This window comes from Corvus hawaiiensis, chromosome 26 (assembly GCF_020740725.1).
Source record: "Corvus hawaiiensis isolate bCorHaw1 chromosome 26, bCorHaw1.pri.cur, whole genome shotgun sequence".
NCBI classification, from domain to species: domain Eukaryota; kingdom Metazoa; phylum Chordata; class Aves; order Passeriformes; family Corvidae; genus Corvus; species Corvus hawaiiensis.
In genome coordinates this window covers 10,359,153-10,386,210 of record NC_063238.1, presented here as the reverse complement: position 1 = coordinate 10,386,210, position 27,058 = coordinate 10,359,153, and the positions used below count along the sequence as shown (strand labels likewise).

At 37.0% G+C, this 27,058-nt stretch overlaps 1 protein-coding gene across 2 annotated transcripts in view; it reads right to left on the bottom strand.

Annotated features, from left to right (window-relative positions):
* Positions 1 to 27,058, bottom strand: part of PREX2 (phosphatidylinositol-3,4,5-trisphosphate dependent Rac exchange factor 2) — a 171,308-nt gene that overhangs the window by 82,940 nt on the left and 61,310 nt on the right. For both annotated transcript variants that reach the window (XM_048286773.1, XM_048286774.1), the window contains exons 9-20: positions 26,576 to 26,679; positions 19,479 to 19,628; positions 16,716 to 16,860; positions 15,062 to 15,162; positions 11,158 to 11,261; positions 9,781 to 9,830; positions 9,145 to 9,220; positions 8,289 to 8,361; positions 6,982 to 7,124; positions 6,739 to 6,831; positions 5,254 to 5,402; positions 590 to 675 (exon numbers count right to left, since the gene is read on the bottom strand). In XM_048286773.1, the coding sequence (XP_048142730.1) occupies positions 590 to 675; positions 5,254 to 5,402; positions 6,739 to 6,831; positions 6,982 to 7,124; positions 8,289 to 8,361; positions 9,145 to 9,220; positions 9,781 to 9,830; positions 11,158 to 11,261; positions 15,062 to 15,162; positions 16,716 to 16,860; positions 19,479 to 19,628; positions 26,576 to 26,679 (1,274 nt within the window). The remainder of the gene's footprint in view (positions 1 to 589; positions 676 to 5,253; positions 5,403 to 6,738; positions 6,832 to 6,981; positions 7,125 to 8,288; positions 8,362 to 9,144; positions 9,221 to 9,780; positions 9,831 to 11,157; positions 11,262 to 15,061; positions 15,163 to 16,715; positions 16,861 to 19,478; positions 19,629 to 26,575; positions 26,680 to 27,058) is intronic.

Here is a 27,058-nt window from a genome sequence, read left to right as displayed (position 1 = left end):
AAATACAGTTTGCTCTACCATAAACAACATGACACAGTAAGAAAAAATGCTCCAACCTCTTTTACTGCAAGTGCACTGGCAGAAAATATTGAGTTAGGATAGTAAGCAGCTGAAAATCACATCCCAAGATAGTATTTACATGAAACATCTGCAATTACTAAGACAAAGTCACTAATGCTCTTGAGAAGAATTGTAAAAGGCATATTTTTTTGTAAAATGTTTTCAGAACATTGCAGAACCACACAGCCATCTAACAAATTAACACACAGGTTCCCAACAGCCATTCACTGGACAAAGTGATATTGCATCCTTCAGCTATTCCTTAATCTGTAAAGAATGCACAGCTTTAATTTAACTTTCCTACATTGGTATAGCTACATTTAAAAGAAAAGTTGGAAGATGTATCCAAAGCTTACAGAGCATAAGTACAAAAAATAATTTTATTTGGGTTTATTTAATACGGTTTTTTACTTTGGGGAAAATAAAAATCTAAGATGGATTACTGGACCTAATTTTGATTTATCTCAACCAAGTCATTGAGATGTTAAATGTATATTTACCAGTACCATTGACAGTTCTTACAGCTTACCTCTCCCAACAGCATGGACAACGGATGGGCCAAAGCCCCGGATTTGGAATCCAAGTCCATCTGCAGAGTCAGGAATCTTCACTGTCCTGATATAAGCAAAGATTCAATATGAATGTAGCAAAAGGTAGCATTTCGTTATTCAGCAGTATGTAGGTTAAAAGGGTATAAAACTCCATACTTCTATTCAAATCAGTTACAGATTTTGCACCATTCATATTCCAGATACCATGCACCACTGACGTCAGAAGAGCAAGCTGAGACAGCAGAAGCAATCTATTCCACGGGGAAATTCAATATGCTGATTATAATCAAAACACCACTGTAGCTTTAAAATTCCTCCCAAAAGGACTAAGGCTAAGTTGCCACAGCACAGCAACACTGAAAGCCCTGGGAAGGCAGGCAGTCTCTCCCAGCCGAAAGGACAGAGTGTGGGGACCAGAGATCACAGCAGCCCTGATCAGACAAGCGGCAGAAGACTGCAGAGCCTAGACCCATATTACAATTTAACAGAATCACAGAATATGTGGAATTGGAAGGGACCCACAAGGATCATCGAAGTCCAACTCCTGGCCCTGCACAGGTACCCTAAGAGCCACACCATGTGCCCAAGTGCATTGTCCAAACACTTTTTGAAATCTCTCAGGCTTGGTACTGTGACATCTTCTCTGGGGAGCCTGCTCCAATGCCCAACCACCCTCTGGGCGAAGAACCTTTTTATAACATTCAACCTAAACTTCCCCTGACAGAATTACAGGCCTTTCCCTTGGGTTGTGTCACTGGTCACCACAGAGAAGAGATCAGTGCCTGCCCCTCCTTTTCTGCTCCAGAGGAAGTTGCAGACTGCAGTGAGTTACCCTGTCATAACAGGAGACAGGATTTGATAAGCAGGACTTTCCTCGCACGAAGCCATGCTGGCTGTGACCAATGACTGCGTTGTCTCTCAGGTGTTTTTCAATACCTCCCAGAATAATCTTCTCCATAATTTCACCAGGCACAGAAGTGAGACTGACAGGCCTGTACCTTCTCAGGTCCTCTTCCTCGCCCTTCTTGAAAATTGGGACAATGTATGCCAGCTTCCAGTCAGCTGGGACCTCTTCAGATTCCCAAGACAACTCAAAATCATCAAGAGAAGCTTTACAATGACTAGCTCTTTGTGGATTCTTGGATGAATACCATCAGGCCCCATAGATTTGTAGGGATCCAGCTGAAGCAGCAGATCTCACACAATTTCAGGGTTGGCTGGGAGTCGACCATTCTCGCACTCATGGTCCTCTAGCTCAGGGCATTGAGACCCCCTTTGGTCCATCACCCATGTTGAAGATGGAGGTGAAGAATAAATTAAACACCTCTGCATTGTCCCTGTCCCCGTTTGTGAGGTAACCATCCTCATCCTGTAACAGGCTAACCTTATTTTTACATTACCTGTTGCCATTAATATACTTGAAAAAACTCTTTTTATTTTCCCCCACATTTCTGGCCACCTTCAACTCCAGTTGAGCTTTGGCCAGGTGAATTTTCTCCCTGCAGTGGTGAGCAGCATCTCTGTATTCTTCCCATTTAACTTGACCTTGCTTGCATTGAGCATATACCTTCCTTTTTCATCTTATTTCCAAGAGGAGAGTCCTGTTCAACCAAGCTGGCCTTCTGCCTTCCCTACTTGACTTACAACATTTGGGAATTGCCTGCTCCTGTGCCCTCAGGAGGTGATGTTTAAAAAGGGACCAGCACTGATGGATCCCAGCACCTGCAAAAACATTTTCACTCCGAAATAATGAATCCTGACAGGTGTCAGCAGACAAGCCGTTGAGTAGATCATCCCATGATCAACAAACACAAAATTTTTCTGCTTTTTCTGACACCAACCTTGGAGCCACGCATTGACCTGATGGATCTGCCTACTCCTATCAAAATTATTCCTTGTTACTGGAAGTATCAATGAAATCAACTACTGTGCTCCTGCTCTCTCAACCAATTGTCCCTGGACACTGATGTCTTTTTGGATTGCCCTCAGACTTCTCTTTTTTATTTCACTGCTGCCAGTTTCAAAAATCAGTAGCAGAGAGTAATTAGAGGGCATTAGTAGACTAGAGAGTTTTCCAGTAATGTCCCTTATCTAAGCCCCTGGGAGACAGAAAACTCTCTGTGGGTTGGGTCTGGTCTGCATATCGGACCCTCCTTAGAAGGGAGTCTCCTATTACAGCTACCCTTCTTTTCCTGTTAGCAGAGGAGGTCTTGATGCAGGGTGCAGGTGGTGTTGTCTCAGGAGGCCTCACCACCCCAGCATATCTTTGCCCACCTCATCAGTTGTTTGGCCTTCTAGATCCAGAGCCCCATGCCTGTTGTAAAAGGTACCAGTCCTACTTGTCAAATTCAGAGAAGGAGGAACATTCTTCTTGGTACGTGCTGTGATGTGCCTCCAGCCTTCATCTTCAACAGACCCTTGGCTAACAGTCCTTTGGCTAATTACCCTGCAGGGCTCTGAGTCCATCTGCTTCTTCACCACAGCAGAGGTTCAAGACTCCTGCGAGTCTGAGACTGCAGCATTGCTGAAAACAACCGGTCTGTCTTTTGCTCGTTCACTCAAATACTGCAGAGCCTGTTCACCTCTTCCCGTAGCTCCTTCACCTGGCAACACAGCTCCTCAAACACAGCTCACCTTCTGCAAAAAAACTCTTTGTCATCCCAACCTTGCAAAGAGGCATCAGGCACTCCCAGCAACCTGTGCCTCTTCTTGCTGAGTCTTCTTGAAATAATGTTTTATTGCAGTTTTTCTGAGCAGCTACGGAAAGCACTGAGTTTTGTAAAGCAAGAATCATCTACTGCTGTTTGTATGACTTGTAAGCACATTGTGCTGTGCTCCTCCTTGGTCTAAGAACAAGAGTAATAAACATACTGACAAACCTAACCAACAGAAACAATTCTGAGAATCAAAATTCACATCTACTCCTTAAAATTAAGCTCTGATCTCGCCCAAAGTAAGCTAACATCCCCTCATGATATCAGCTCACAGTCTACAAAGAGCAACACAGCTGCATTAGCCCTTATCAGAGCTAGTTAGGTCATGCATAACAGTACACTGATTTAACTTTGCAGCCTTTCCATCCAGAGCCAGCTCTGTTATTATTTCAGGGATCTTTGCCCCGAGCTCCATTTCCCATTGCAAAAGCAAACAAATTCAAATTGATGCTGGAAATTGATTTTAAAATACATTTGAACTATAACAAACTTGATTTACAGGCAGTTTTGAATAACAGAATTGCATCATTTCTTGTACTTCTTATTTTCTAGTATACATAAAGCATTTGGAGATGATTATCATGAGAGGTGAGATCCAAAAGTCACTGAAGTCTTTAATTCTTTTAAAATATAATAATATATTGATATTCATAAATTTTTACTTTAAATATTTTTGTAAGTATAACATCATTTAATGTACTCATATATTAACTACTGATACCATTTATATGGTTGCATTCTGAAACCACCTTGAGAACATGTTAATGAACAATGAAAGACCATCACTGGCAGTTTAGGCTAAGAATTCAGGAGAGAACTGTCTTCTGTCAACTCAGCTGCACTAGCAGCAGCTCCTGACAAAAAGCAGGGAACACTGAGAAACAAATTTGTCTCCTGTGAACTCTTCATTCACTAGAACATCTCTGTCAACCTTGAAATTCACCCACAAGTTGAGTCAGAAATTAAACCAAGATTTGCATTGAAGAAAAGCCAAGACATGCCTTTTAGGCTTTCTACAACCCTGTGGTCTGGGGGATTCTTTAATAGTTATTTTTGTTTGCTTAGGGTGGGAGCAGGTGTTGGAGTATCAGTCCAGATAAGCATCTTTATGCCCTATTTATTTTTTTCCTCTTTTGCCAGTTGTGGGTGCCATTTTACTTCTCAAGACACCTTTGCTTATTAAGAGGAGAAACAGATCTTCAAGCTACCACATAACCAGAGCCATTTCTGAGCAAGGCACTCACGTATGCCATATGGTAATAGAGGATGGCACGTCTTTATTCTGCAAATTTTGATCAAAATTACTCCTGACAAGTTTTTCTTAGTCTCCTTGTTATGCATAACCTAGCAAAAACTGCAATAACTTTTCTAATATACTTTTGCTCATTTACATATTTACTGAATCCACCCATTAGGCCTCACTTTGTATTTCTTTTACATAACAAAAGTTGTGTTTAGGTAGGAATGGTCAAAACTGTACAGAAATGCATCTGTTACGTAAAGATGAGGAACTGTTTATTTCCTCCTGCTGTTTACGCCACCAACACACAAGCTGAAGGGGCCCATGAGACCACAGAGTCTGACTACGCCAAACCAGCAACTAATCCCCAGACACAGGAATTTAATACACACAGCAAGAGATAAGTGATCAAAACTGTCCATATAATCAAGGAAACTTCATTTAAACTTGCAGCACCTGCATGTATTTAAAGCTGCAGAGCTGAAGATCTAAAGTACTCGTGATTCTTTTGCTGACTCACAAATATAATAAAACGAAATCAGGGCAAATCAAATTGCTTGACTTGGCAAAGTCAGATCAGATACAGCATTTAAAATAACTTTAGAGTAGTGCTCTCTGAAGTTCCACTGGTCTTAAAATTCACTTCAATTGTTGTTTGTAAAATTTCCCCCAAGGAATGATAACTTACTCCCGAGGTTTAGTGCTCACAAGAACCCGCAGGGGCTTTCTGCTGTTTAAACAGGCTTTCAGGAAGCAATCCACTTCACTGAAGGGTCGCAGAAAAACCAGGTCACCGTTAATGGCAAAGATTTTCTTCCCAACTTCCAAGCCTGCCATCTAGAAAATAACAACAGCTGTGTACATGTTTGCTTCATTATGTTTTTTTCTGCTGGCATGCAACCCCAATAGAAAAAATGATGTTCACACTTCCACGTTTTGCATTCTTTATGACTCCTTCACATACCACACACTTATACCACAAAATGCTTCTAAAACCAGTTAAATTCATGTGAAGGGTAAACACTCATTCTGAAGAGAGCTAAATACAAGACCTAGTCTTCATCAAGATTTTTTGACAGTATTACAATATCAGTTAATTTTTTAGTAATTAACACAACAGCTTTAATTGAGCCTTTTATTTTCTGACAGTACTTAATTTGTTCATCCACCATTTTCCAAAGGAACTAAAGCTTCCTTTCATAAAGAAAGACACAATTAATGTTTTAGTAAGTGAATATTTGTTAAGTTCCAAAACGAAAGAGTTTTTAAACTTTGGTCTAACAATAAAGGCACCCTAACAGTTGAACTACAGGAGTACAAAGAGTGGCTCACAGTACAGGCAAAGCCTTAGTGCTTAGTGCCATAGGAGATCCTGGCAGAACCTGACCGCTGGAAATCACCCTATTTAGCTCTGTGGCTGTATTATATTATTCATTTGCTGTGTCTACTTATAATTTAAATTTGTATTCCACTGTGAGATTTAGAAAGCCTTGAAATCTAATTTTTTTCTCTCATGAAAGAGCCTGTACCTTATCTTTACATATATAGAGACACCCATGCTGCTCAGTAGAATATGAATTAACACAAAGAAAATCTAAAGCAACACTACCAAACAGGAAGGTTGTAATTTTTTCATTCAGATTCTCAAATTCCAGACTTTATCTAAAGCTTGATACATCCTTTACTATAAAATACGTCAACTGCAACTCACAGACTATCTCTATACCCATTTCATATTCTACCAATCATGTTTATTCCAATTATGATTAGTGTCATTACTGGCATATTATAAAATACATAAAAATAAAATGGTGACTTTTATATCATCACTCAATATGACAGGTTAGCTGAGCAGAAAATAAGTATTAGATAATGGTCAAAGCAATGTTTTAAAAAAAAAAAAATAAAAAAAAAATCCAAACAAAACAACAAAACAAAGCAAACAAATAAGAAAAAAAAAAAAAACGAAAAACAAAAACCCAAACCAAACCCAAAACACCAAAAACCAACCAAAAACCCAAAGGATAAAAGGGAAAAAGATTCATAGGCACAGCTTTCTTGGTAAGTGTTCACTGCCACGTTCTACTACTGTAGACTTTTCTGAATTACGTACAAAACATACACCAGCAATCAAGTAAATAAAGCAGGGAAGATAATTTAAAATATTCGATACCTCAGCATTTGATCCTTTCTCTACCACTTTAATAATTGGCACCTTATTTTTATCTTCTAAACCGAAACCATAGGTTCCTTCATTAGATTTAATCTGTAAAATAAAATTTTTTAAATATTGTTCAGAAAGGCATTTTAAAAAATGAAGTATCTCTTCATTAAATAACAATAAACTGTCCTAATATATTGTCACTATGACCAATTTTTTACTCATCAAAGCACACACTGATGGTGTTTCACTCACCAGTAATGATTTGGCTATGACATTTTCCACTACTTTCAGATCATGTTTCATGAGTCTGTGCTTCATATTTGATCCTTCCATTTCTTCATCCGCATAAAAACGGAACAGCAGTGGTTCATCTTTAAATTCACTTTTCTCTAACACTGTATGACAGAAACCAACACATCATAATGTTTATTTTCTTTTGAACTCTTGAATATCATGTCTTTCATGAACCATAAAATACTGAACTAGCATACACATACTGAATGCTAGCAAAATATTTGTGCGTGTATGGATCTAGTGAAATCTTTTTTAACATACACAACAATTTTTATTTGGATCTATTATAGAGGGATAGGCATGGCTAAGCTCATTTTTCAACTACATCATCTGGATTCCACCAAGTTGGGAAAGACAGCCTAAAATGGTTTTAGTGAAAGGTTTTAGGTAGGTTAAATGGTTTTAGGAACGTTTCTTCCTAAAAGGTATTTCAAAACATGGTTTTGAAAAGTTCTGCTGGGCAGCTGCTGAAGATGCTCACCATCAAGTTCTGGCACTCTCCAGATGGTGAAGCATGCCGGGTTCAGACTTAGAAACAGGTTTGGTGGGGATGAGGAAGCAAGCAGAACAGCCAATGGATGCAGTTTGTGTGTTCAAAAACCAAAGAAAAAATAATGAACAATACCAGAGAGAATGTTCTCACCCCTTGTCTAAACAAGCTGATAAAAAAAGAATTTCTTCCTCTTTTCATTTCAGTAAGTGACCTACTACTTCAAACATTTCACTGAAATTTTCCCTCTGATGGTATTAAATGGGACCTTGTTCACCTTATTTGGTGCTGCACGTATCTCTGGTCTCCTCTCCCTTTTTTGTTCTTTGCTATCCTTATTATTTTCTCATTTTTCTCCAATCCACTTACTCCCATTGTCACCACTTCACTTTTTTGAAGTCACACTCCTCCATACTTTATTCATTCCCCCTAATATCTCACATTTCTTTCCTACGTAATTTTTTATTGCCTCATCAGTGCCAACATGCATTACTTTCTCAAGACATTTCTTGCAAAGTGACTAATAAAACTGCCCCCACTAAATCCTGTAAAGGATTAATTCCTCAGCACGTGCTATAAAATTTGATATAATTTTCAGAGTATACAACAGCTATTTTTTTCCTTGAAGATTGTAGCATCAGTCTCTTTAGTGATAAAATAGAAGAACTTTCCATCTGTTCTGTAATATCTTTATCAGCCCCTGCATTTCCTTCCAACTGTGCAGATAACATGAAACAGAAAGTAAGCACAGCTTGTACAGAATGTATTTACTTACCATGGTGCATAAACCCATTATCACAAAGAGCTACACCAAATATCATAGCTTCCTCCCTTGTCCGGCAATCCCCCTGTTAAAAAACAGTACTTTTTAATATATATTAAAATGTATTTTAATTAATTCCATTTATAAAATGGAAACTGTGCACAATGGCGTAATCTCACAGGGATAGCAACTGCTGTAGACTACATTTACCACCACCATCTTTATGTATACATTTCTAGCATACATATATATATATATATATAAAAATCAGTATATACATGCTTATCATAGAATCAGAGAGTAGTCTGGGTTATATGCTGTAACACTTTATAATTACAAATAAATAGGAAAATACTTCAGTATGACTACATTCTCCATAAAAATAGAACATAATAGAATCCATAACCATCGGAAAATAAAAGTTTTAAACTTTTATTTTATGGAACTAGTGCATGTTGACAGAGGGAAAAGGATACCATGTTGTTTTTTCTTGTTCATTTAAAATGAAGCAAAATTGGTGGCAGCAAATTGGTACTGACTTTTGCTCATCTAGTTAGCAATTTAGAGTTTCTCACTGTATTTCATTTTAAGCCATGGACAGTGTTCTATGCTGAATCAGAAAGCTAAGTGTCATTAAAACAGTTCAATTCAATTTCAAATAAGGAAGATAAGCACAATAGGGATGAACAGCACAGCTGATGACAGCTGATTTCTGTTACTTTACTAATTTAAGAGGCTTATACTTACATACACTGTTCTAATAACCCCTACAGAAAGTGTTTGCATATTTTTCTTCTTGATATTATCAGTAGCTTTCAAATTAGAATTTAAATGCAAAACATACATAAATCCAAAGGTGTCTACTTGCCTGGGCAATCAACCAATCTATGAACTTGTTAGCCATAACCACAGATTTGTAGGTTCTCAAGTGATAGTCTTTATCCCTGTTCAAAATAACACAGAACAATTTTTAAAGATCAAACAAAAGCTTAGAAGAAAGAGAAAAATACTTGTAGTCTATGAACAAGTTACTCCAAGCATGAATTGAGCACTTAATAATGGTTGAGAAGTTTTCTTGGGAGGAAAAAAAAAGAGCAAATTAAGTCCTTCTTGTAGACAGAAAGGAGGAGTCTGGTCACATCTTATTTGGATGTTATTGTCACTGGAGTATAAAGACAGGTGTGTTGTTACAGTTGGGACTCTTCAAACAAGGCAATGGTGTGTTGGTAAAGGAGTATACTAATATATACAGTAAGCATATAAGCATATCCATCAGGACCTAGGAGGCTCCAGAAGTCCACTAAAAAAAGTTATATTGAACAGAGTTGGCAGCCATTTAGTGGTTCAGTTACGCTTTTTTTCTGGATAGCCTTTCAATCTTATCTGATTACTCTCAAAAGACCAGTCTTGAAAGGATGGGTTAGGTTCCTACATTCAAACACAGCATCTCCAGATCATGTACTTCTTCCAAATGACTCCCTCAGGATTTCCCAGTTGGACTCACCTAATTACTGGGGTAAAGAGACTGTGAAGGCGACAGTACAGTCGTACACCCTGTGAAAGAGGAAGAGGCAGTGAGTTAACCACAAATTCACATCACAGACAAGAGGCAGGGACACAGTAAGGAAGACTGTACGTTCTCAGTGGATTTCACTTACGTAGCAAAAAGGTCTGTTCAAATTTCTATGTATTTTCATGTGCCAAAACAATGTTTCCAGATAACAATATAGATGAATAAATTATGAGAAGGAAAATATTTCCAATGTAACCTAAGCTTACTGAGACATACGCAAAAAAGGATTAGCTTTAAGGTAGCATTAAAAAATTCTGAAAGTTTGAAATACTTTGAAAGAAAAGCACACAAAAAATAAAGCAATGTTTCCATGCATTAAGGTTGTCCCAAACAGCGGTTGCTATTCTACACACAACTGAGTAATTAAAGTAAAAACCACTGCATTTCATTATATGCATCAATATTTTGTTTACAAATTAGAATTATAACTAATCAATTTTAAAAATGCAAAAAAGATTTAGAGATTAGAAATGCTTTTTATTAAAAACAAACAAATTATACATCTGGATTAGTTTAAGAAACTACCATCATAAAATTGTATTTAAAAAAAGAAAACACATTAGTATTACTTAGCAAACATCAAAACCCAATTATGTTTACAATATGCATGAAGAACAATGTATAATGATTAAAAGTTGTGTCAAATTAGATTCCATCCTACTTTGCTCTGCCTGGGAGTTCAGTATTGCAGATTCCTCTAGATGAACCTTACATTAACAAGTGGAGCAAAAAACTAAATTATACTGCAGTGTAATACCCAAACGCAGACATTTTCTACTGACTCAAAATCATGACAAATTTGAATATTAATGACTCTAAAGGCAACTTTGATCAATCTTTTCATTATTCTCAGTAGCATAGATGGGTAGGACTACCTATTACATTTAAACATCTATGTGACTATAGATTTACTGCCTTGTTAGGGCGCTAATGAAGGACACTCAGATTTCAGAGAAACTTAAAAACTGTTTCCTACATATATCTTCATATCTATGAAAAGGGACTGAAAAATACAATAGACTGAACCTCAGCTTCAGGATCACCCAGAAACACAGGCAATGCATCCTGCATATGAAACCATTTAATAGCAATTATAACTACATAATAGTAAACTTTCATTTTTGTATTTAAAATGTGTAACAACTAGCCAAAAGCTTACAAATGGAAAGCTGAATTTGATTCACGTAAATATAGAGTGGCAACTCTGAGGGGATCTTGTTTATCCCAGCATATCTTACATTACTTTTTAAGCAGAATCTCAGTTTCTGATGTGTTCTTCCTAATAATAGCAACTATTTTATTCTGTACCTTGGAGATCACATCCTGCATCTCATTTCTGGGGTAGTACGTTCCATCATCATATCGGAATCTGTACAGCATGTGCTCAGGTTTGAACTGGTGCTTATCTGTAACTAAATTTTTTAAAAAAGTATTGTTAGATGACTTTCTGAAGAAACCAACGAGAGAGAGGAAGCTCAGCATCATTTCTTCTAATAACAGCCCACTCCACAGCCATAGGTAGATTTCAGACAGGGAGGGCAGGAAGCCCAGTTAGATCATCTGCCCTAAGCTCCTTTATGCCACTGGTAACTTCTTACATTTCAGTAGTACAGAAGAAAACAAACAATTTCAAATCACAGGGCAAATAATAAGGAAGACAAACAGGCAGGGGACAGCATGAAAAATTAGGCATTCAAGTCTCTTTAGTCTTCAGTGCTTTTGCAAAGTTTATCAAGCAAGTAGCCAAGTAAGACTCATTTTACAACTATTCCTATTATTCTTCCACGTTATTTTCTGTCCTCATTCTTGATGAGGCCAATCTCAGATGATTCAGTAAATTACAAACACTTCATAACATGTTTGACCAGTCTTGCAGTGGAAACAAAAGAGAGAGAGGAACGTCTTCCTCTATATATACCCATCCAAAGGTCATAAGTGCAAGACACTGGCAGTCATTATGAAGATGTTGATAATCTATTTCCCCAAAGACCTGGGAAAAAGGATCTTTACAGGTGGACTTCCGGAGATTCACAGGATTCCAGCAACAAACCTCACGACTTCAAATGCTTTGTCAAAACAGTCATATCGTAGGATACAAACCTTCTCCTAGAAACTGTACTGCTGCAAATCTTTCTGAAAAAAAGCTGATCCATTTGATGGCTGAGGACAGCATTAGGCATTATCACCATCCTAAGATAACTACTTTATTAATTAGAGCTTTGCTTGCAGTTGTAAGCTTTCATTTTGAAAGTCAATTTACATGTCATCAACTGATAAAGGAGGGTACTGTAATGTCCTCATTTATCAGAGTAACACACCTGACAGAGTTAGGTAATTCTGTGCATGCCTTCCTACACCAAGTGATTAAGCCATCATACATAATTCCCTTCCAAAAATTTAGTTAGGCACCATAAACTTGTATAGTAAGGTGCCTTCTGTCTGTGTCATTTTTCATGCCCCTTCAAGCTCCTCAGTATTTCCACCCATCATCTGATACACAGACATAAAAACTGAACTGCATATATTAAGCGGTTTCACCAGTGTCATGTGCAAGAGCAAAACAGGCTCTCTACCTGCATGTGATATATCTACTAATAGTAAAACCCAGGACACTACTCCAATTGCCTTGAACCGATGGTTCATGCTACGATGATTATCCAAAATAATTCCTAAGCTCTTTTACATATCATTGCTTCTAAATAAATGAGATACAGACGATGAAATTTTCACATATAATGCCTAATGTAAGTATCTAAGTGAATTTTAATGGATTGTGACCATTTTACTAAGAAAAAAAGATCTAGCACTATAATTAAAAAACATGCCTACTGTTAAAGAAAAATAACCTATTCCAATAGATTAACATATACGAAGACTTTTTTTATAACCAGCAAGTTCCGAAAATAAAAAAACCACCATCAAAACAATTTTGCCTAAAGTCAAATTATTCCTCACTCTTACAGGGATGCTCTGGGAGGGTACGAGGCTTACAAAGCACCTTTCCTTTCTTGCATGCCCATGACAAACAGAGCAAGCTATGCCCTCTGAAAAACACAAGTACCACTCTGTCTCTGCAGTTCCAACTTACCACAGTGCACCAGAAACTAAGGGAGTGGTTCCACTGAGCTGGAACATGCTGGGTTTCAAACACTTAAGCTCACAAAAAGCTGCATTACCACTCAAATAAGAAAGCCCAAGTAGTTTTGTGTTTCATTTCCAACACTATACTCACATTTATGCTGGGATAGGTATTTATATGGCATACGCTAAGAAAAGGGAACTGATCGAGGCTTAAACTAGTCTTTTCTTTTAATTTTTTTGCCAAGGAAATTTAAATCAGATCATTACATCAGTCCAAGAAACTGCACAGCCACATAAATACCTATTCATTTTAAAACTATCTGATATTCAGTTTATTTTTGTAACTATAAAGCTCCTTAATCCATTGAGACAAAGCTTCCATCTCTAATCAGCTGCAGCAAGTGAGTGGACAAAGTGTCTCACTCCATTGACTGGTATCGGTCATTTCAGAAATCAGAGAATTCCACCACGTAGATTTAAAAAAGCAGCATACAAACAGGTTTTTCCCCTTATAGAGAAGTGGAGGGGGAAAAAAAAGGAAAAACTATAACTTTTCTACTCACTAGAGTTCACACACCAGGAAGTAAAACAATGTCCATCACAACATGGTTCTGTCATTGCTAGAATGAACTCCAGCACAGTGACAATAATGGACAGCCTAGTGAATATGCAAACTCTCAACAAAGGCCTCTACAATATTTGCAATGTAAATAACAGCCCAACTTTCTTCCTCCCTTGCTCCGTCTGTGAAAACAGATGGTTCATTCAACTTTATTTTAGGAATGCTATTTTCAGTGAACCACAGCTGGATTCACTATTCAAAGTAGCATGTCTGGCTCACATTTCTATGCTCTAATATAATTACCCTTTTATCTCATGAAATTACACAATATTCGTTTAACTCTGCATTGAGAAAATCTATGCATGTATTTAGGATATAAATTACAAGATCAGGAGAAGAATCTTTGGCAACAGAATCATTTCATTGAAAACAATTCAGTGTGTGTAGTAAACATAATAGCATCTGACATTTGAATGATGGTGGAGGAAAATCATGTAGACTGACATTAAAGAAATAAAGACTACATGACTACTGATGAATAACCTTAACATTTTTCCTCCAACTCCACGGATGTTTAAAACACACACAACTAAGTGGCACTATGTTTCTCCCACTTTCTTTCCAGTCAAGGACACTAAAATCATTGCAAATAAATTAAGTATTCAATTGCTGGCTGGAGTATAGACATATTAAAATGTATATTTTCAAAGATTCCATCTAAATTTACACTCTAGATCTATGATGGAACAGTAACTAACTTGACAGCTTTGTTTTGACTGACTGTATCTATTGTATATGATTCCGTAAAATATGGCTTCAAAACCAGAAGTTTCTCCAGTTTGCTTACATGGTCCTGTTAGACTATACCTTGTAATAATGACAGAGATGAGCACGTGCTCTGGTAAGAGAAAAATGTTGCCAATGCAAATTACCTGCAGAAATCAAACTTCTGTATTGGCTAAAAAAATGAACCATTTCAGTGATACTTCTCTCCACAATGAGCTAAATGCAGAGATTTGGCTGCAAATTTCGGCAGAAAAATATCAATTTTAGTAACTATACATTGTAGTGAAAAGAAGGTCTTAAAATTCAAAAGATTAAACTGTTGGGTTACAGATTCATGAGCTCCACTTGTAACATCTAACAGGTGAGTAGGCACATTTATCAAAACAGCCAGCTGTGACTCACTCTCTTGTAAAGTTCTTAGTTGAACACCTATTCCTAAAATGCCTGGCCTTAAATCCTGGAAAATCCTTACAAGCGGTGTGTTATTCTATGTTCCCCCAGAATTTCTTTTTGCTTACAAGAGAACAGCAATTTTTCTCTAGGTCCCCTTTTCCAGTGTTGTGATCCCAACAGCATAGAGGAACTGATTAAATCAGTGGAGCCTTTCCCACTAAATCTGCTATGGACATGGACAGTGGCTCCATGAGACCCTGCAAGGATATAATGCAGATTCAACAAGCTGTCTTGTGTCAACAAGACCATCTTTTTGTCAAACAAAATTAAGTCCGTTCTAGTAACAACAATTATCTTGAAAATAAGTAAGTTTAAATTAACTAAATTTACCATGATGAATAATGCCATTCTCTAGCAAAGCCTGGCCAAGATGAACACCTTCTTCAGATTTGTGTATCTCTCCAATTTCCAGCAGCCAGGACACAAATTCACTGAAAAACAGATGCAGAAAACAAACTTTACATCTCATACCACCAGATCTACTGCATTTCTCTCTCCATAACTAGTATTTTTTACTAGTCTCGTAAATGATTTTTTTAGCCAAATGATCCTCAAAACATGACACCACCTCTAAAAAAAACCCTCACTCTTTACAGCTTTTCTATTATTTTGACATAACCACATACGGTTTCCCACGAGATGTCTTTTCTGCTCATAAGTTTTCCATGCATTAAGTTAACCTGGCACACAGTGAAGATCTTCCATGTTTTCTGGGATGTCCTTAACTAGCATAGCCACACTTGACCAGACAGACCAACATAAGGCAATCCCAGGCATTCCTACTGCGCTGCCCAGGGCAGATATGCCATGATGACAGAACAGTAGGCTTGTTACTTGCAAGGTGTGTCAAACATATTGACATCCTGAGTATATACACCTATTATATACTTCATGTGCAGGAAATGCCTGGCTTGTATCAAAATAAAGCTGATGCAGTTCAGAGACATCAGATCTAGAGCACATAAAACGTGCATGTTACAAATCAAAAGAGAAGTGTAATGAGGTAATGTAACCTTCAAATTCATGGGTTTTAACTGGTGACCCTGGGACCAGCAGAAGCATTCTTCAAATCGGTCCACTCCAAAAACAGCACAGAAAAGCAGCTATTTGATGGTAGGTTTAAATGGCTCCTCACCCATGAGCATGTTCTTCACCTGCATCCAACAACTTCACTGAGGAAACATGATTCAACCATAGCTTAATCATTCATCTTAATCCTATCCTGGTTTCAATTCTCTTCAACTATGTCACTTCTGACAGCACAAAAAAATCTCCCAAGTTTCTTTTCCCCTTTTGATCCCCCATGGTATCTTCTCAACAACTTATTTGTGCAAAACAGTCTCTATTTTATAAAAATGCTTTTCATACTTAAGTTATGGCCCTAAGTTTTCCTACTTATCTTATGGCCAAATGAAATAAGTGATAACCCTTCAGTCTCCCAAATGATTTTTTTTTCATGTACACATTTTTAGAGTATCTATTTCTCTTTCAGTCTTCTCAAGCCGTAGGCGTAATATGGCATTATAAAGATCCTCCTGATAATTTAAGCACGTAAACCTTATTTAGTAACTCTGTTCCTGACCTTCAAGCAAGAGGAGGACAGCAGCTGTCTTAAGAGACAAAGATTACTTAGGTGGAATAAATGAAATTTTACACTCCAAACTAGTCATTACAGAGACAAAATCCATTAAACAAGGTAGGAATTATTTCTTGAGAGAAACTAATTCACTTGATGCATTTCCGTATTTTCGTCATGCCCTTTGCAAGCCTTGTCTCTTCAGCAGAACTACTTTGCGAAACAAGTACACATTCATAAATTTCAGGCAGACCATTTTACATGGTCTCACATTTACTGGCTAAATTCTGTGAGGCAAATAGGTCTAACAGACATTACAAATGAAGCACGGTTTCTACAGAACCTCAAAGAAGATTTAAAATGTGAGTTTAGATGGTGAGAATTCATACTGTCAAATGTATATAATACCTTCCAAGAAAGCATTTGGGGAACGTGGTTAATTTCCTCTTCCTGTCTTTGATGAGATTCCCTTGTTTGCACATCATTTTGTATAATCTTTCTCCTTGCTCAGAGATCATCACCCAAGTGTCCTGTTCCATGCCCAATTTTAAACCTGCCAAAAATGCATTAACATTTTATGAAGTGATAGTGCCATTGTATTTCAGTATCCTCCCTGAAATGAAGAAGCAATACCAACATTTTACATACAAAAAAAAGTAAAGGAACTGTTTTTCATTATTTTCTAAACAACAAAGTTAAACCATGAACATCTGATCTTCATAAAGCATAACCAAAAGATATTTTCCTCACAGGGCAGTTAAATTGTTACTCTATTGACATCACCATTTATTTTGTAGTAATAACAGGCTTCAGTATACGAACATTTGCAAGGGAGTAGTCCTATCTTCACAAGTTTAAAATAAAAAGCTTTGGTTTTGCTCTCACCATGTGATAATAAAAGGATCTTCACTTAAAGGAATATTTTTCAAATGTCCAATTAATAGTAGTAACAAGTTATCTGCTATACATATGCTAGTTTCACATAGATAATTCACCCCTTTTCCACAAAAGCATTCAGGCTTGGCAGGGGAGGTGGAACTAGAAGATCTTTATGGTCCCCTTTGACCCAAGTCATTCTATGATATTCCATCTGAGTAAGAGTCTGGTACTTCTTTAGTAATGAAAATACAGCCTGAAGAAAAGTGTCTGTCATGAGAAAAAGCTAACAGTGGTACTGGGCACAGAATAAGGAGTGTCTCTCATTATCCATGAACCAGATAGTGGTGATGTAACAAACAAAATCTGAAGTACCGCAGGGAAAAGAAAATTTAATTAATATACTACTTCTGGAGCTTATGGGACGTTGACATTTTTATTTGTATTGACTTTTTGAATCAGGTCATCACAGCATCATCAGTCTAAAGATGATCATCTTTTAAATAAATTTCTAACTTGCTGAATGCCTCAGGTGTTTACAGGAAAGCTGCCAAATTGACAAAAAATTTCTGCAAGAAGTTTCCAATACATCTTGATTTCCCCTAGCAAGCAAATACAATCTATGAAGTGGCCCTAGTTCATAATTTGATTACAAAAACTGAAAACTCTGCTAAATTACTTAATTCAGGGCATTCTCTCCTTTTTGTTCAGCTTCTGCTACGTGGATTCCAAATAAAAGTACAGATTTAGTTTCTCTCAGTCCATTGACTCTCTGAGTCTTCCAACTCATTTGGTTTTTGATGATTCTGTGTTGCAATCTGAACCTATGTGTGCCTCATCTCCTCTTCCTTTCATGGTTGTCTCCTTGGTGGCAAATCCACTGAGAACATCAGGAGGTGAAAGTTTTCACAAATCATAGGATGCTAAAATCCTAATACATCCCTTGGCTTTGGGATGGCTACCTCAGACCTCCAGCTTGCCAAAGTTTAGCTCAAACTCATTTCTACTACCAGCTGCTCAATTGATTAGTGTGAAATACAGAGAATTCATCAACACAAAATACTCCTACTTACTCTTTGTATTTCTTATGTAAAGCATCAAGAGCCTAAGGGGGACATGAAACTTAACAGAGAACTGAGATTTACTGAAAACTTTTTACTCAGTTCTACACAAGGTCCTATACAGAACCAGACAAACCTGGGGTTATGCATTTGACACCATGTCTACCACATCGCTTTTTCATTTTTAGAATATTTTTCGTATTTTCAAATATGAGTGTTTAGACCTCTAAAGCATCTTTTTAGCTTTTCTGCTATTAATTCAAGATGACACTACTGATTAGCCAGTGCTGAGACACCCTACTTGAAACTCCGGTCCTACAACAGATATTCTAGAAGCATCCAGTAATCAACTTTAAAAGACCAAAGAAAATATTGTTAGTGTACATTTACAACAGAGGCACAAACCAACAGTTACTGCAACAGGCGACAGAAATTCTACACAAATCAGGAAAAGAATCACAGATCTAAATACAAGGTCATATTTTCTTTCAATATCAAGGCTCCAAACAACAATACTAATTAGGATATTTGAGCTTGCAAATGAAATTAGCTCCAGAAAATGAGGATGTGTCATCTTTCCCTGCTTCTACTTTGTAGAAGCTGGGTTCACCTTGAACACATGAAGTTATTCGTGGTCACATTTGAGATTAGGATTATATTTCATCCAAGTATTCTTCTTCCTTAATTCAGTTACTCAGAAACATAGTGGTTTTCCAATAGTGATTGGAAATTGTGATTACTTTCTTGGGTAGGAGAAAATACATCCAAGATGGAATTATGAGTGTGTTCTGTACCATTTCATTTGGATCATCTGCATTAAGATCCAACACAGAAAGCCTGCTTGTTTCAGTGATTCAAATGGCCAGTCACAAAGGGAATCAGTCCATAAAATCCCACAAGACATTTAGGATAGACTCTCAGATACCACAAACCATGATAATACACAAGCCTCAATGAATTTACGGCAATTTATACTGGTTGAGGATAAGTTGTAAAATCACAGATAAATCATCTCCCTATTTCCCAAACAGCATTCACTACCAGCATGTATGATTCAAGACATTATGCCCTTCCCAGTACAAGTTTGATTTATTTTTCCTACACTGGTATTCATAAATCCTCAGCTGAACGTGACACCACAAGTTTGCCCACCAGCTGGTTTTGCTTTATATCTCAACATAAAAATACAGTATGGCTTTCTGGCAAAGCAACACAAAGAAGTTTATTAACCTACCTTTTCTTCTCTCTCGTTCTTTCAAAATAGCTTCCAGCCATTCTTGCTTCTCTTCAGGGGTTTTTGCCATGCATACAAACCATTTATTCTTTGCTGTGTTGTGGATCTTCCAGCCATTAATAACAGTGTGGCCACTGCTGTGGTAGTCAGCTGGGAATAGATAAAATTATTAAAGAGCACCAACTCTTAAAAAAAGCAATAGCAATATGTGTCACAATTACTAAAAACTCTTATCACTACACATAAAAGCCCATACAATACAGAGGAATAAAAATTAATTTAGAGTTATCTGTGCCGCTTGTGAACTGTGTTAAAACTTAATAAATTGTAGTTTTAATTTTAGTAAATAATGCCTTTTTTAAAACATAACAGAGAACTGCCTAGCATATGGAAGAAGGTATAAATTCAACATTAAAACAGGCCAAGTCCTATTAAAAGAAAAGAAAGCAGTACTTGAAGTACTTTTGGGTTAAACTGTAATGAATAATTCCTTAAACAAGCAGCATTGTGCTTTTGCCCCTTAAATTGCACAAAGTTGCTGTGCTGTTTGACTGATTTACTATTAAGTGTAAAAAAGGACTAAATACACAGAGGGAAAAAATACAATTTCAATTTCACAGGTAATCAAAGCACAGATATTTGGTGTATCTTTACTGGCTACCTGAATAAGCAAATATCTACCCTTACTAGTTTAAACAAACTGAAATATAATAAAGATGTTTCTGATCTAAAACCAAATGCATACTTTCTGAAATATGTTCCTAACAGTCTTGTGTTCAGTGTGCACATTACAAGAGAGGTAAGGGCTGCTGATGTTCTTAGATAACTCGAACTCCCAACACTTAACATGTAAAAATACCTATGCTATAGAAATCAAATTATTTACTACTTATTACTCTATATTTACTTCTATAGCACTGGATTTTACCATGCTAGTCCATAAATCTCATTCAGAAATTTCAAAACTAACACTCCTATCCTTCACTAGGATTACATGCATTTCCTAGGGGAAAATTTGTGAGGTGTAAATGTCTTATGATAAGAAATAATCTTTTTTTCATAAAATACAGACTAAAAAACTACAGCTAGCAACTACAATACAAAACATTAAGAAAATCAAAGGTCAGTATTTTCTCACCACAAACTTTCATTAAGAGGCAAAAAAGTCCTAAGGCCAACCCTGAACTAGAGCAATAACTACACAGCTTTTTCTTTAGTAAATACTTTTTCAGCCCTATTTTTTATTATGAGATTTTCGGAAAACGAAACCATTGCTGAAATGCGTGCTAAGATTTATCATAAATCTCAGCAGACATGCTAGTATCCTTTCAATAATGTTGCATTTTAATTAGATGGAAAGCAGCCAAGCTTTGTGTACTGGACTGGGAGATATCAGGAACTACTTGAAAATCATGAGACTGATCGCTAATTTCTAAACCAACAAAACTTTCTAGTACTCAAAGCACGTAAAAAAGTGCAAGCAAGTCTATGACAGGGGAGAAAATCAAGGTTTTTTTCCAACACCATGTTTATGCCACTTACCTATTTACCATACTTTTATTTGCATAGCCTATACATAATATCCTTTGTCTCTTTAAAAACATTATTTCTTGAAAATTACCCATCATACTATTTATTCACTCCTAGAAAATCAGACTCAAAAGTCAAGGACAGGAAATAAGAATCGGACAGGAGCTCTCAACTGACAGACAGCACATCCTTGGAGACCAGAGGCAGAAGCACTACTGAAGGAAGTAAAGTTAAGGTTCGTTTTTTTATTTATTAAGTTAGAGGTGAATACATATAAAACTACAGGGTCGTAATTTTCCTGTGGTCTTTGTTACTGTATGTCTATCATCACAAGATACATGTAGGGAAATGATTACTGGTGCACTGAACCATAGCAGTTAAAATTGTGGCCAAAAAAAAAAAATCAAAAATGAGGGCTCAGACTCACAAATGGATTTAGATCCCCCCACTCTGAACAAAAATTTGGTGTTTAATTAGTAGCTTAATTCAGAAAAAAAATGGTGTGTCCAGACACCTGAATTTCTCAATGTAGAGATGACTTTTTAAATATGCAGCTTCCTTCGCATTTGAGGATTTGTAACTGCAGGGCCAGGAGCACCCTGGCTGTTTGACCACACTCACCTCATTCCACCACAAACTCACTGAATTCTGTGAAAAGCTCAATCACCAAGCTAGGTACTATCATTGCTTAATGTATACAGAGGACACCGAGCTCAGGAGGAGGAAAATGCGTAGCTGTTGTCCAGTTTTACTATAGTAACACGCTGCTGTGATGCCCACTTTGACTTCAGCTTCTGTCTTTTCTGCTTTTTCTTTTGCTCTTCATGCTTCCCATGAAGGGAAGCAATCCCTACAATCCTCCAAGGCTCCCATGAGCAATTTGTTCTCCCCAATCCACCCATGTCCATAGTGACGAGCATTTCAGCATTAAACTGTCAACCCATATAAACTCCTTCCCTCTTTGGACTGGCTATTGCGCAAAATCTGGTCAAGAGCTGCTGGCCAGCCAGGAGGTTCACATGACCTGACTGCCCAGCTGCCCTGCACATATGCACACTCTTCACATCAATGCAATCACAGTCAGGCTAAATAAATAATCTGCAAACCTGACATAATGGTTACAGAAGGAAGAAGAGCACAACACTGCAGTTTGCTCCATGCAAAGTCTGAACAAGCATGATCAACAAATCATTAAACCTACAACTTTCCTAGGAAAGGTGATGAAAGATGACACCATCTTTTATTGTGACTTGGTAATACATTAAAGCTTGTAATTTGAGCTGCAATATATTGTTCAAAATACAAGACTCGTATCTTTGAGTGATGCATAAGAAGCTATTTGTTGCATCCATATACAACAGAATTTTCTTCTTCCCTTGAAAAAAATAAACAGAAGTCTCTGTATTGAAGTACTTTTAAGTTTCTCGGACTTAGAGATTCTTAGAAGCAGCAAGGAAATAATTGCTGCACAATATCAACTACCATCCTCCAAGTATACTTTTTGATGCAGTTTCTAGTTACTTTTATCATGTTGTGGTTTTTTCTGTATCACGCCTCATTTCAAGACTAGAGGGGACAGAACTACTATACTAGAGGCAAACATAAATCTGATATTTCCTAAGTCTCGAGTCCTTTTCTTCATAAACTAAATACCATTCATTTAATGGCCTTTCGAAATGTATTTTTCTCTCAAAACTGGATTTTAAAAACTGCTACAGAAAAAAGAATACCATTACCACAAAACCACCTTTCTCATATTTGCAAGTGGTTATGCAGCCACATTATTTTAAGATCAGAAATAGTCTGCCCTGATAAGTAATACACATTCCACTTTAATCAGTGCAATCAAGAAAAAACAGAGTGTTTCATGGTGCTGAAACAAAAAAAGAAAGCTTACACCAACTGTACTGCTCAGACAAGGCCTAATTTCATCAAAGAAAAATTGCTTTTCAGAAAAAGCTTTGTTAATTTCTGTAGGCATGTCATTAGCATGATAATAAACCACACTGGGAATCTGTTTTACTATTTCTATGCTTCTACTCACAAACAATGAAGACTACATTCCTAAATCTATCAATGTTGAGAGCAAACACTCTCAGTTGGTCCTGTTCCCTGGAGCTCCATGTTTCCTTACATAAAGTGAGCAGGGGATACCAAAGTCTACAGTAAGGAACTGTGGAAAGTATCATCTAGACTCAACACTCTTTAATGTTTATAAAGAGATCCATCTGGAGTGCATGACAAAGAGTCCTGCACAGATATGAAAATATAAGCACCCTGAACCCAGAGCTTCCACTCTAAATTAGGAATTACAGATATTGATGGGTAATACATGATTACAGAGAATAAAATAATACATTACCAAAATAAGCACATGCAAACCTAATGTGGGTGACACTAGGACAACCATATTACTCCTCCTGGGAATGCTATGAGACAAAAAGAAAGCAGCAGAATACTCCTGGGTTACAGTTCAAACACAGATGACTACAGGGGATGAGAAACAAGACACCTGGGTGTAACAAATGAGAACAGTAAAGAAAGCAGAATAGAGTAAGGTTAAAGAAGGACATCATGATCTGAGTGAAAGAAAAAGTATCTGTGTGAGGAGAGGGAATACAGAAGTCTCACAAGGAAGGAAAACAGCGGGTAGAATTAAATAAAAAAAAAGAAGAGGGTGACAAGAAAAGGGCAGAAAGGTGTCACAGGCCACAGAACTAACACAGGCATTTCCATATTGCAAAGAGAACCACAGAAAAGAGGAATGAAATAGCAGTAATTACAAGGAAAAATACATTTTAAGATATTGCATAAACTGAAATGGAAAAAGCAGAAAATGTGGTGATAAGGAAAAAAAGCAAGAAAGAAGAATCATAGAATGGTTTGGGTTGGAAGGGCCCTTAGAAATCACCTACGATGATCAGGGACATCTTCAGCTAGATCAGGTTGCTCAGAGCTCCATCCAACCTGACCTCAAATGCTTCCAAGGATTGAACATCCACCAACTGTAACAAGTTAGAAATCAAAGTAACCAAACTATTAATGATGTTCCAGAACTGTGGAAAGGAGTATGGATTTTTGAAACTATGTGTATATAAAAGTGACAAGATTTGATATGGCTCAGGAGAGCAAGGGGGAAGGAAGTCCCCCCAGGACTGGGCGCAAGGCTATAGGAAATGGGCACAGTAGCAGAACTTCCTTTGGCTAAAGGAAATTAGACAGCTGGTGTCTGGACATAGAGGAAGACCATTTGTGCTTAGCCACATTATAATTGAAGATTCATTGAGGACGAAAACAAACAGGCAGAAAGGAAAATGAACATTGTAAAAAAAGACCAAGGACTGAATAGCTAGAAAAAGTAAATGAAGAAAGGTAGGAGAGATAGAGGATCAAAGAAACATTTTCTGAAGCCAACACTAAACGCATGGCAATATGTGGGGAAGAATCAGTTAAAGATAATAGCTACAGAATTCTTGGAATATACATCAAGAAAACGATGGTGGGCATAATCCTCTGGACACAGTAATGTTAACACTTACAAGCAAAGAGATGCTGTCTTAGAAAATGACATGATGCAAACAGGTAAACTGCCTTTTATTTCTAAAGCATATTTAGGAAGATGAAAGAAAATAAATGAAAGGGATTCAAACAGTACGTGACAGGAAAGACTGAAATAATCAACTCTCTTTTTTGCATAAACAAAACACTGGGATTTTATGCAAATAAACCTAAAAGTTGGGCAGGGATACAGGCTGGAAAAGGGGAATAGCAGGGTAAAGAATATTGAATGAAATATATTCAACTCAAACAGGCTTGAAGAAATTCACTACAGTGTACCCATAGATAGCTTGAAGTCACTAACTAAATCAGTGGGCCTGGTGAAGGACATCACCCAAAACAGATGTCAAGGAGCTCTTACAAAAAATGTCTGGTAAGCAAAGACAATTAATCAAGTGTGACACCATAGTGCTCCGCCTTATGTTCAGCATTTTTCACCATATTTATCAATAGCTTAAATGGTTCAGTGGTAACATTGTTCATGGAACCAAGTCAAGAAGCATTGCAAGAGCCTTGGGAAACAAGATGTGAATTCTGAATGCTTAACAAATTGTAGAAATGGTAAGATAAAATTCAGTACAGAAAAGAAAGTAATTATCAGTCCTATTCTCAGACATTAACACAATATAAAATATAATGAGAGAGGCACCAGTACTGCACAAAACTCTCTGCTCTAGTATTCTGGAACACAAATGAAAAGACTGAAAAATAATGCTCTGAGAAAAGCCAAACAATCCTGGTATTAGTAGCAGACATCCCACATTGCAGCACTACAGTAATTATTCTGTCCTACCTGGCACCAGTAAGATTTCAGCTCTAGACACTTCAGTTATGAATTCCAAGCATTTATTAATATAATTTCTTTATAAAACTGAATGTGAATGACAAAAGATGGAAGCAAACTGATAAAAAAAAAAATCCAAAGGACAAAAATAAAATTATAAAATAAGAAATAATAAAATAAAAACACAACACATGAAAAAAGGTTGAAAGACTTTAAAATATGACACGGAGGAAAGAGACAACAGTCTTCCAACAAACTAATTTGTTGCAATAAGAACAATAGTCAACGTGTTCTCCAAGTCAGTTCTACTGTACCCTGTAAAACGAGAAGCAAGAAAACTATTTTGAACACAAGGAACTCAAGAATAGAAAAAAAACAACCTTCATTTTAAAGAAATATTCAATTCCTATGAAGCTTACTTAGAAGTAAAATCATTGTTATTAATGTTCAATTTTAGAACAAAATTACATTAAGAAATGCTTGGAATCCATAGTAGAGGACAAACCTTACACTATTTTAAAATATCAGGAGAAGTAATATATAACTCCCAGAAATTCCCTCCAGACTTACATATTTGCACTGGCACTGCAAGTTTCACATGCCACTATTTTTTTAGCTTTACATTAAAAAAGCCCAAAATATTTTAATTGCAAGAAAGAGTAATTATTGTGAAGCTCAATCTCAAGTTTCTAAAACAAAAACTGACGTGTATAAGCATACCTTGGGTTTTTACTTTACTAATGTTTGTCAGGAAAATTTCAAGTAATCTTATGGGATTATATCCCCTAAGGATATTTTTTAAAAAACCTTCCTTGTGCAACAATTTCGGCATTTATAGTGTTTCATCCCAACAGAGGTGGGCTTTCCACTTGCTGTTATAAATATACCATGTACCTAGGGATAAGTTCTTTAAGAGTGCTGGAATGCTGTAAAGTGAAGTTAAATATGCAATTTCAGTTGAGCAGTAAATGTCACCTTCTTTTATTACTCTGTTCACGTAAGCATAAAGTAGTTGTCTGTGGCTGCCCAGCTAATAATGGATGAAAGCAATGATGTGTCACAGAAGCAGAATTTTGATACAAATAGATAGTGCTTTTAAAGCAGCATCTTATGGTTTCTTTCTAAATATAAGGAGCACCCTCCATTCTCAAAGAAATTACGAAGCTGCTTTTGATTCAGCACCTCAAAAGATGGCTCTGTAAATGAGCCACACAAATATACTCACCGGTTCCATCATCTACATTCTCTACTTCCATCACTTCCGTATTTATCCTGCCCCGGAAAAGGTAACGGTGGCCATCTGTAGATGCTTTGCTGTTCTTCAATCTCCTGAAAGAAGAAAGAGCAGATGAGCATGTCATCCACTCCCTTCTTCTATGTTTCTGCACTGCTACCTGTGCATGTGGCATTTAGAGACCACTGTAAGGATCCCAACACATTTATACCTGCTAATAGAACTGTGGAAACTGCTGCTGAACGGGATGCTGCTGATGGCAATGCAAAGATGCTACAGCTAGTAAGAGTAAGCTGCAAATTCCTGCCTGACTGAGAGTTCATCAGGAAAGTCTCACTCTGTAAAAGCTCTGTTCCAACACTCCGGTACCTGTGTGCCATTGTCTGCCATCAGAGACAAAATACTGCATTGGGAGAGCCTTTCCTCCTAACTGACATGGTCTCCCTGTGTTAGTCTAGACACTCAGCACAGAGG